The 12,148-nt window shown below is 38.9% G+C and overlaps 1 protein-coding gene across 1 annotated transcript; it reads left to right on the forward strand.

Moving 5' to 3' along the window:
* The first annotated feature begins 10,427 nt into the window (after positions 1–10,427).
* On the forward strand, positions 10,428–11,657 carry LOC131938626 (FMRFamide receptor-like). Its single transcript, XM_059296731.1, has one exon. It carries the CDS (start codon positions 10,428–10,430, stop codon positions 11,655–11,657), a length of 1,230 nt encoding a protein of 409 aa, XP_059152714.1.
* Positions 11,658–12,148: the final 491 nt, after the last annotated feature.

A 12,148-nucleotide genomic window follows, 5' to 3' on the forward strand; every position in this document is an offset into this window, starting at 1 on the left:
GCAGCCTTTCTAGCGAGCACAAGTTCCTGTTGTAATATATTATCGTTCTGTTTCAGCTACAATTTGTAGCTACACTCATAAAAAACTGCACTTTGTAGCTGCACTCACACACAAGTACTAGATCTGTAATTTGTTAGTTTTTTTTTCTTCGTATTTTATTTTGGGCTTAGTTTGCAGAGTTTTATTGTGCACGCAATAATTTTTGCCCATTTTTATGGCTAGCTCACATAAAGATGTGGTTTAAATCAGAAGGGACGCATATTAATTTTACAAGCGTTTTAATTTGACGTGCTTCCTCCTGCTTATTGATTTAGTCTTGTCATGGGTCGAAACTTGCGAGCGAGATTTCAGCCTTTACCGAACTGATTTGTTTTAAATTTGACATGTTGGTCAAGACCCAATGACAATGCAATGTGACATAAACTTGGACATAATTATATATTTAATTCAACATTTAATTCAAGATCACTCTATAAAGTACTAATTTTATTGCACTATTGCGAATGAAGTTTTGGAAGTTCAGAGAAGTTACAACTGACATAGTCGAACTACGTCCGTTATTGCTATGTTACATTACAGTTAACAACTCTAGAATAATGAAATCAGAATTTGTTTAACCAAGCAGAGTTTCTTCCAGGCATCTCTTCGGGGGGGGGGGGGGGGGCGGAGCCCCCCCCCCCCCCCCCCCCCGAAGGAAGTCTACCCCCCCCCCCCCAACGAGATGGATTTTATATAGTAAACATACACTTTTACTAATGTCCGCCCCCCACCCCCGAAAAATGTTGACCGCCCCCCCCCCCGCCCCCCAAAAATTTCAAGTGCCCCCCCCCCCCCCCGGAGAAAAAAGTCTGGAAGAAACTTTGTAACCAAGCGATCACACAATGTTAACAAGACATCTATAAACTACTGTAAAACAGATGATATAATTATGAAAGTTCAATACAACAGCCCTTCTTTCGACCAACATGTATCAGAGCATGTATCAGAGCATGTATCAGAACATGTATCAGAACATGTATCAGAACATGTATCAGATCATGTATCAGAGCATGTATCAGAACATGTATCAGAGCATGTATCAGAGCATGTATCAGAACATCTATCAGAACATGTATCAGAGCATGTATCAGAACATGTATCAGAACATGTATCAGAACATGTATCAGAGCATGTATCAGAGCATGTATCAGAACATGTATCAGAACATGTACCAGAGCATGTATCAGAACATGTATCAGAGCATGTATCAGAGCATGTATCAGAGCATGTACCAGAACATGTATCAGAACATGTATCAGAACATGTATCAGAACATGTATCAGAGCATGTATCAGAGCATGTATCAGAACATCTATCAGAACATGTATCAGAGCATGTATCAGAACATGTATCAGAACATGTATCAGAACATGTATCAGAGCATGTATCAGAACATGTATCAGAACATGTACCAGAGCATGTATCAGAACATGTATCAGAGCATGTATCAGAGCATGTATCAGAGCATGTACCAGAACATGTATCAGAACATGTATCAGAACATGTATCAGAACATGTATCAGAACATGTATCAGAGCATGTATCAGAACATGTATCAGAACATGTATCAGAACATGTATCAGAGCATGTATCAGAACATGTATCAGAACATGTATCAGAACATGTATCAGAGCATGTATCAGAACATGTATCAGAACATGTATCAGAGCATGTATCAGAACATGTATCAGAGCATGTATCAGAGCATGTATCAGAACATGTATCAGAACATGTATCAGAGCATGTATCAGAACATGTATCAGAGCATGTATCAGAGCATGTATCAGAACATGTATCAGAACATGTATCAGAGCATGTATCAGAACATGTATCAGAGCATGTATCAGAGCATGTATCAGAACATGTATCAGAACATGTATCAGAGCATGTATCAGAACATGTATCAGAGCAACCTTTAGTTTAAAGCACTCAGTAACTTATGGGATGGGAAGAAAAGTGCAATTTAGATTAAATAGAAAAAACGTATAGAAAAACATAGTTATGTTGAAAACAATTAACTTATTTCTAAAATATGCGTGTAATTTTTACATGAAATGATGATTGTAATAGTGCACTTTTGCTAAAAAATACTCTCTCTATTCAATCCTTTTTATTATAACAATCTTGAAAATTAGAATGCAGAGTAAAAAGAAACTAGCAAGTCAAACACAGAAATTAAGAGTGCATGGAATGACCAATAAACTCAAATTTGCTGCAATTTATCAGCAAAAATATTTACGTTCATTGCGTTTCAAAACCTAAAGCTTGACTTAAAAACTTGCACAAGTCACGTTTTCAGATGACTTTTATGTATATAGAGGCATCACAGTGCCGTCACACTCTGCTGACCACAGCTTCACGCACGAGTGCACACAGTGACTAGGGTGGCTAGAAAATTGCAGGTTCGAGGACAAGTTGGAAAGACCAGCATCGAAATTTTTTGTGGTAGATTACAGCCTGGTATGGGTGATTGTGAAGTAGAGAAAATAAAACTTTGAAGTTTCAGTTGCGTAAATCTTGCATCTAGATTCACCATTGTTTTTTTACATTTATAAATGTTCCCTCTTTAAGAAAGCTAATTGTGTCCAATTTTGTAGTTTTGTACAAGATATTTCATGATACAATCTTGCATCGTTACAAAAATTGTTGAGAGACTTGATTCAAGTTTTAAAAAAAAACATTACCGAAATTTATTTTTATTGTCAATGACGTTAGCTGGGTGTAGTCACAAATTGCTGTCAATGACGTCAACACAATGTTGTCACAAATTGCTGTCAATGACGTCAACACAATGTTGTCACAAATTGCTGTCAATGACGTTAGCACAATGTTGTCACAAATTGCTGTCAATGACGTCAACACAATGTTGTCACAAATTGCTGTCAATGACGTTAGCACAATGTTGTCACAAATTGCTGTCGATGACGTTAGGTCAGGGCAGTCACAAATCGCGTGCACTTGTTGCAAGACCAAGCAAGGTGACTTATGACGATCTCCGTCAAAGTGCGACTAAGCTACTCACCCCACCACCTCCCCACCACCCATCACCTCGCGCTTGCCACCTCTGTGATCACACAGAGAATAAAAACTCCATATTTGATTTTTATCATTCTGGGCCATTGGCTGACTGACCCCAAGTACGCTTTGTGACGTCACTTTGTTACAAGGACGTTAAATAGGTTAGCGTACCTTGATAAGTACACCAACCTTGCTTTACTTTAATCCAATGGTTAATTCCCAAGCTCTAGTTGCTAATCTTCTACTCATCGATTTTTATTTTATAGTTGATAAAAAATTGTAATGCCTACAGAATACAAATCAATAAAAAAAATTAATTTCTATAGAATAAAACCATAAATTTTATTCTTATAATTAAGGTCAGGCACTAATTAAAAATTAATAACACATGTGTACTTGTGTCAGGTTTTGTTTAATGAGATAGTCTGTTCGACATTTCAACTACCTGAATGTTTGACGTATGTGACGTCACGAAAGAAACGTGACGAAACACCACGTCTCCTGTGTCGTCACGCACGTGACGATGGTGCACGTCACCACTAAGATCACCACCATCTTAACACAACAGCCGACCTCACTGGGATGTTACCGGAGTAACGGTGGCTTTCTGGCGTCACGATTTATTGGGTGGGTGTGCGGAGGAGGAGGGGGAGGGTTAGGTCAACTCTGTTCATTTACCGAATGAATTCAACATTCCGTGACGTCATGAATTGAGATTGTGTTGTCCAGTAGTTACTTGATCACTGATCACCTTGCTTGTGAGTAGCTGGTTGTTGTCGTTGTTGTTGTTCTTGTTGTTTTTACAAGCTTTTAGTTTAACTCACTTCCTCTGTCTGTCGTCAGTCTGTCGTCAGTCTAGATCGAAACGCCCGTGTGAAATTGTTTTAATTTAAAGTGAAAAATGTTCGCCTATATTGGGAGAAATACCACAAGCCTAATCAGACCTCGCTCATTAATGTACGAGTTAAGTACACAATTTCAAAGGATGTCAATTCTGCACGCAGACCGTAGACAAGATAACGTCTTAATTGCCTGATTAGTCTTTTGTTGAGCCTCTTAACGAATTGTTAAAATTTTCCTATTGAATTCAACAAAACAAAATCCCCACATTTCGTAAGAAGTGTCTAAACAGCAGCCACCACAATGAGTAGAAAAAAAAATGTGTCTCCCTCCAAGCCTAAGTCTCCCCACGTCTGTTTGTAGGCTTTAAGTCTCCTCACGTCTGCTTGTAGGCTTTAAGTCTCCCTACGTCTGCTTGTAAACTTTAAGTCTCCCCACATCTATTTGTAAGCTTTAAGTCTTCTATGTACACACCAATTGAAAAAATATTTATTCTGTGACTGATGGTATACACGGCTGGGATCATGGGGTACATTTCAATTATCAAATGAAAGAAAATCTAAGCCAAATTTAATTCTAGAAAATTGGAAATAATGACAAACGATTTGTATAATTTTTAGGTACCATTGCGGTTCGTACTATGAGATTCTCCCCGGGTATAATTACAACATATTTCAGCTAAACATTCAGGAGGGGGGGGGGGATCTTGAACTACACCCGAACATTAACTCGGCTAGAGAACTCACTTACCCTAACCCGAGGGCTGAATTAACCCCCGAATTATCTGGGCTGGAGGGCCGTGAGTAGGCCGAGACGAATCCAGTGGAGCGGATCTATGTCACTAGGTACTCACGCCCTGAAAGGCGGGGAGATAATTAGGCTGATTAAAGTACCTGGCTTTAATTTGGGATTTCAACTATAACGTTCCGCATGGTTGAACACAGGTATCAATACATTTTTTTTAATACATGGACGGCCAATTTTTAGGGAGTTGCTTTTTTAACTTGCATCAATTTAATATTTTGAACTTGGACGACCATATGTGTCAATAACGTTTTGAACAAGGACGGCCATAAGTATCATTGATTTTATGAATGTGGACGGCCATTTGCATCGTCTTTTGAACTTGGACGGCCAAGTGCAAATCTGCGCCGAGGTATTTATAAGTGAACGATTTCCATTGGCTGATCGCCGTTTCCCCGAGCCTCGTTTTGATCTCGGCACGTGGGCTGACGTGTGTGGGCTATTACCGCCAGGGGCCGCTGAGCCATGGGCGCTTATAAAAGGCCGGCGTCTGCCCGTACTGCCCACTTTGGAATGTTCTGGAACACGTTTGATGGAGTTTTGTTGAGCTAGTTCAAGTCACGTGTTGACTTTAAAATTGACTTGAATCACGTAATGTATATGGATGACTTGGTTGGTACCCGTTACACGTGAATTATCGGTCTATATATTTTTAACGGTATAAATTTTTTAGAAGAATATTTTATAAAATTGTTATTTGGTCAAAACGCAATGTGCTTTACTACAGGTTTAACGATATTAGTGACAAAGCAAGGAAATAACTAAATAGCTAAAAAAAAGTCCGACACATTTAAAATAACATAGGCAACTAATACCTATTAGAAAAAAAAAAACAAATTATATACATAATTAGTCAACACAACACCATAATAAATGCACACATTGATTAAAAGACTGAAATGACTCCGTTAAAAACACGGCTTTTCAATGGTATTTATGTTGTTTTTTAAAGTAATCTGTATTAGTTTTGGCCGAGGAAATTGTATAAATTTCATAAATTACGTCTCGATAAGTAAATCTATAGATCTAAATCAAATTTTATTGAAATAGTTCATTTCTTCGTATTCTAAAATTGGAATATGACGCCATTGGTTTTGTGTACTTTCCGTACTTCAAACATATGACATGTGAAATCATCGATTATGGCGTTCTTGTCCCAACTATAAACACTTTTCCGGTTGCATAATTAAAACTGTTTTTCCACATTCGAATTTACCTTTATTTTTTTAATTTTTCTTCTTTAAATAAAACTTTAATTATTCCCATAAAACATCTACCATATTATTTTCAACAAAAGTCCGTATCAAGTTCTCCATATATCGCTGAGGATTCTGATGTGATATCCTACGAAAATATGTTGCGGACAGAGAGAGAGTCAGATTCTAGCAGTTTCTGTATTTTTCTCAGACTGTTCTTTTTATATTATATTTAATATATTTATATTATATTTTTATTATTATATTCTTTTTCGTTGAGACATTTTGTTACTCTGGGGTTTCGCGATTTACATTTTGTCTTCAGAAGTTTCGCGATTTACGACATTTTGTCTTCAGAAGTTTCGCGATTTACGACATTTTGTCTTCAGAAGTTTCGCGATTTACGACTTTTTGTCTTCAGAAATTTCGCGACTTTAACAGTGGGTTAGATAAATAAAATCTTTGAATGGTTCTAGAATTATTTGTTCATTAAAGTTTCCATCTCTCGACGTTAGAAGATTCCAGTGAGAGTTTATACTTGGCTTACTTGTGGATCGTGTTATAAAATCCCATGAGAAAGTATCTAGCACAGAATTCTGGGTACTTGGCTTATATTTACTCGTGAATCGTGTTATAAAATCCCATGAGAAAGTATCTAGCACAGAATTCTGGGTACTTGGCTTATATTTACTCGTGAATCGTGTTATAAAATCCCATGAGAAAGTATCTAGCACAGAATTCTGGGTACTTGGCTTATATTTACTCGTGAATCGTGTTATAAAATCCCATGAGAAAGTATCTAGCACAGAATTCTGGGTACTTGGCTTATATTTACTCGTGAATCGTGTTATAAAATCCCATGAGAAAGTATCTAGCACAGAATTCTGGGTACTTGGCTTTTATTTACTCGTGAATCGTGTTATAAAATCCCATGAGAAAGTATCTAGCACAGAATTCTGGGTACTTGGCTTATATTTACTCGTGAATCGTGTTATAAAATCCCATGAGAAAGTATCTAGCACAGAATTCTGGGTACTTGGCTTATATTTACTCGTGAATCGTGTTATAAAATCCCATGAGAAAGTATCTAGCACAGAATTCTGGGTACTTGGCTTATATTTACTTGTGAATCGTGTTATAAAATCCCATGAGAAAGTATCTAGCACAGAATTCTGGGTACTTGGCTTATATTTACTCGTGAATCGTGTTATAAAATCCCATGAGAAAGTATCTAGCACAGAATTCTGGGTACTTGGCTTTTATTTACTCGTGAATCGTGTTATAAAATCCCATGAGAAAGTATCTAGCACAGAATTCTGGGTACTTGGCTTATATTTAGTCGTGAATCGTGTTATAAAATCCCATGAGAAAGTATCTAGCACAGAATTCTGGGTACTTGGCTTATATTTACTCGTGAATCGTGTTATAAAATCCCATGAGAAAGTATCTAGCACGGAATTCTGGGTACTTGGCTTATATTTACTCGTGAATCGTGTTATAAAATCCCATGAGAAAGTATCTAGCACAGAATTCTGGGTACTTGGCTTATATTTACTTGTGAATTGTGTTATAAAATCCCATGAGAAAGTATCTAGCACAGAATTCTGGGTACTTGGCTTATATTTACTCGTGAATCGTGTTATAAAATCCCATGAGAAAGTATCTAGCACGGAATTCTGGGTACTTGGCTTATATTTACTCGTGAATCGTGTTATAAAATCCCATGAGAAAGTATCTAGCACAGAATTCTGGGTACTTGGCTTATATTTACTTGTGAATCGTGTTATAAAATCCCATGAGAAAGTATCTAGCACAGAATTCTGGGTACTTGGCTTATATTTACTCGTGAATCGTGTTATAAAATCCCATGAGAAAGTATCTAGCACGGAATTCTGGGTACTTGGCTTATATTTACTCGTGAATCGTGTTATAAAATCCCATGAGAAAGTATCTAGCACAGAATTCTGGGTACTTGGCTTATATTTTATCATGGGTCATGTTATAAAATCCCATGAGAAAGTATCTAGCACAGAATTCTGGGTACTTGGCTTATATTTACTCGTGAATCGTGTTATAAAATCCCATGAGAAAGTATCTAGCACAGAATTCTGGGTACTTGGCTTATATTTACTCGTGAATCGTGTTATAAAATCCCATGAGAAAGTATCTAGCACAGAATTCTGGGTACTTGGCTTATATTTACTCGTGAATCGTGTTATAAAATCCCATGAGAAAGTATCTAGCACGGAATTCTGGGTACTTGGCTTATATTTACTTGTGAATCGTGTTATAAAATCCCATGAGAAAGTATCTAGCACAGAATTCTGGGTACTTGGCTTATATTTACTCGTGAATCGTGTTATAAAATCCCATGAGAAAGTATCTAGCACAGAATTCTGGGTACTTGGCTTATATTTACTCGTGAATCGTGTTATAAAATCCCATGAGAAAGTATCTAGCACAGAATTCTGGGTACTTGGCTTATATTTAGTCGTGAATCGTGTTATAAAATCCCATGAGAAAGTATCTAGCACAGAATTCTGGGTACTTGGCTTATATTTACTCGTGAATCGTGTTATAAAATCCCATGAGAAAGTATCTAGCACGGAATTCTGGGTACTTGGCTTATATTTACTCGTGAATCGTGTTATAAAATCCCATGAGAAAGTATCTAGCACGGAATTCTGGGTACTTGGCTTATATTTACTCGTGAATCGTGTTATAAAATCCCATGAGAAAGTATCTAGCACAGAATTCACGGTAAATATCAGTGGAACAAAATCTCAACACAGCTCGTTATGTCGGCTGTGTCTTGTCTAAATGTGAGCCAATAAGAGCCGTGTGTCACTAATTATTGAGCCACAAGGGCCGTGTGTCACTAAAATTTGAGCCACAAGGGCCGTGTGTCACTAAAATTTGAGCCACAAGGGCCGTGTGTCACTAATTATTGAGCCACAAGAGCCGTGTGTCACTAATTATTGAGCCATAAGGGCCGTGTGTCACTAAAATTTGAGCCACAAGGGCCGTGTGTCACTAATTATTGAGCCACAAGGGCCGTATGTCACTAATTTTTGAGCCACACGGGCCGTTTGTCACTAATTTTTGAGCCACACGGGCCGTTTGTCACTAATTATTGAGCCACAAGGGCCGTGTGTCACTAATTATTGAGCCACAAGGGCCATGTGTCACTAATTATTGAGTAACAAGAGCCGTATGTCACTAATTATTGAGCCACAAGAGCCGTGTGTCACTAATTATTGAGCCACAAGGGCCGTGTGTCACTAATTATTGAGCCACAAGAGCCGTGTGTCACTAATTATTGAGCCACAAGGGCCGTGTGTCACTAGTTATTGAGCCACAAGGGCCGTGTGTCACTAGTTATTGAGCCACAAGGGCCGTGTGTCATTGGTGAATGAGCCAGATTCAGTAAAAGGCTTACAAAAAGACCTGAAATAATGTGTACGGTTTTTACCCTAAAATCCGCGATATAACTTGGTTTAAAAAAATATTTGAAGATTACTGAAAACAAACTACACGTTCCTTGAAATATTTGAAGATTACTGAAAACGAACTACACTTTCCTTGAAATATTTGAAGATTACTGAAAACGAACTACTGAAGCTTTAACTGGAGCCAATTAAACGTTTAGTTGTTGAGCGAATCAATCGATAATTTCAACCATCATTAAAATTGTACAACTTCAAAGAAAAGAGAATCCTGAATTATAAATGACCTCACCTGCTAAATCTGTCAATCGGCTTCACGTTATCTCAAGCGTGAGCTGTCTATTGTATCACCACTACAATCGTGTTTTTAAAATAATTACAGTAACCAATCAATAGCAGTAACTGTGTCCAGGTTTTTAAATATTAACCACTGCAAATACATTTTTTTCATTGGTTTTTAAGAAAATGTCTCTTTCTAAAGATAATAAGTAGTTTAGAATGCCCGAACTTTAAAATATTCATTAATTTATTTTCCTTCATCTGTTAAGAAAAAAAAAAGAAAAACGCGAATGTAGCAAAATATTGCAGAGGTGCAAGAGTCTTTTCAAACGGTAATTAAAATAATTAATAATGCAATAGAGTTTTAACTCATCGAATACACCGGTCGAGTCACTGGTTATAATAGTTTGGTCCGACACGGACATATATGCGTTAAGTATTGACGTCGTGTGTAAAGTGGTTAGAAAAAATACACACTTTATTTCGTACATGGTCCATGACTTAGTACATAACGTAGGCCAGTTTGTACAGCTTGTATCTCCCCCTGTCGTAGTTCGTCAATAATGTAGTTGTGATGGGAAATAGATACTCTATGTAAGTAGAGGAATGGTGGTGATTATCTAATGTAGTGATCACATCCTATAGAAACTCTGTAAGACAAAATGTACTAACAAACATATACGACGTGTATGGACTGACATTTTGGCCCAGATAGAATGCTAATTTTGTAATAGTTTCGGAATATAATGCTAGAGCTTCAGTTCTTGCTTTATCTAAATATTTAGGCAACTGGATGTTCTAGACCATGGACAACACAACGACCGGCGTCACGGTGCTTGACTTCACCAGCCAAGTCTGGAACCTCTCCCTACACGACGCCAACCTGACCCACGACCCGCCGTCCGACGACCCGCAGTCCGACGAAATCGTGGACGCCGCCACCCGCCGGCTGTGGATGAAGATCCTGATGTTTGCCGTCACCCCCGGGATCGGCGTGCTGGGTGTGGTCGGCAACACGCTGAGTATCCTGATCCTGCTGAGGCACGGGCTCAAGAAATGCTCCAACATCCTGCTGGTCAGTCTGGCCGTGGCGGACATCATCTTCCTCATCGCCTACAACAGCATCCCCAAGATCTTGTACGAGACCTCGGACATACGGGGATTTGAAGGCTTCTCTCTGTCCGACTCCCATATCCTGGTTGTGTTCTACGCCATCTTCATGTGTCTGGACTTCGCCTCTAGCCTGGTATCTCTGACCATGCCCATGTTGATCACTCTAGAGAGGCTCATCGTCATCTTCTTCCCACTGAGTGCATACCGCATCATCACACCAAAGCGCACGTGGTGTGCAGTCATCATTGTCGTGCTCTACTCTCTGAGCTTGTTCGTCTACCCCAGCTTTTGGTTCGAGCTGAAATACGAATGGGACACAACTCGGAATATTTCAGTCGGGTTTAGAGAATTCTCTCCCCTACACACAAGGGACGCTATCGCGGTACGGGTCATTGAAGACATGTGCGTTTACTCTATCGTGGTTGTCCCTCCTTTATTCACAGTCGCTGGCTGCATCGTCATCTCCATCAAGGTCAAGGTCGTCTCGATGAACCGGAAGAAGATGACGACCAAGCAAGTGTCGAGTAACCGCACGACCATCATGCTGCTGGCTGTGTGTGCCGTCTACACGTTGACGTGTGTCACCATGACCGTCCCCATCAACGTGCCCATCATCTCGTACGGTCCGTACTCCGAGACGCACCCCTCAAACCTTGCCGTGATCATGTACCAGGTCATGAACATCTTTATCTGCATCAACAGCTCCTGTAACTTCATCATCTACGTCGGCCTCAACAAGAACTTCAGGAAAACTTACCTGGAGCTGTGTTCCTCCAAACAACGCTTGAACTCCCTGAAGTCGGCCCGGTATGAGCAGAAGTCAGACAGCCAGGCCAGGTCACGCCAGACGCAGGTCAGTGTTGTATCGTCTGCACAAGATGGCGCTGTGACGTCTGCCCAACAAGATGACGATGACTTTTAGACAATACTTGCGTCAATATGCTTCACGTTGATTGAAGTTGTCGCCCCTGGCCATCATACCAGATTTTCTAGACGGTCTTTAAAAACTACCAGACTTTTCCAAATCACCAGAGAATATAAGACTTCTAAATCACCAGAGAATATAAGACTTCTAAATCACCAGAGAATATAAGACTTCTAAATCACCAGAGAATATAAGACTTCTAAATCACCAGAGAATATAAGACTTCTAAATCACCAGAGAATATAAGACTTCTAAATCACCAGAGAATATAAGACTTCTAAATCACCAGAGAATATAAGACTTCTAAATCACCAGAGAATATAAGACTTCTAAATCACCAGAGAATATAAGACTTCTAAATCACCAGAGAATATAAGACTTCTAAATCACCAGAGAATATAAGACTTCTAAATCACCAGAGAATATAAGACTTCTAAATCACCAGAGAATATAAGACGTGTCTAAATCACCAAAAAATGATAGCTGGA

This window comes from Physella acuta, unplaced genomic scaffold (genome assembly GCF_028476545.2).
Source record: "Physella acuta isolate Inbredline_101_S28 unplaced genomic scaffold, ASM2847654v3 ptg000254l, whole genome shotgun sequence".
In the NCBI taxonomy this organism is placed as follows: Eukaryota; Metazoa; Mollusca; class Gastropoda; family Physidae; genus Physella; species Physella acuta.

Bases quoted from the DNA above. Each gene is read 5' to 3' on its own strand.
- LOC131938626 (XM_059296731.1), top strand. From the start codon at position 10,428: ATGGACAACACAACGACCGGCGTCACGGTGCTTGACTTCACCAGCCAA.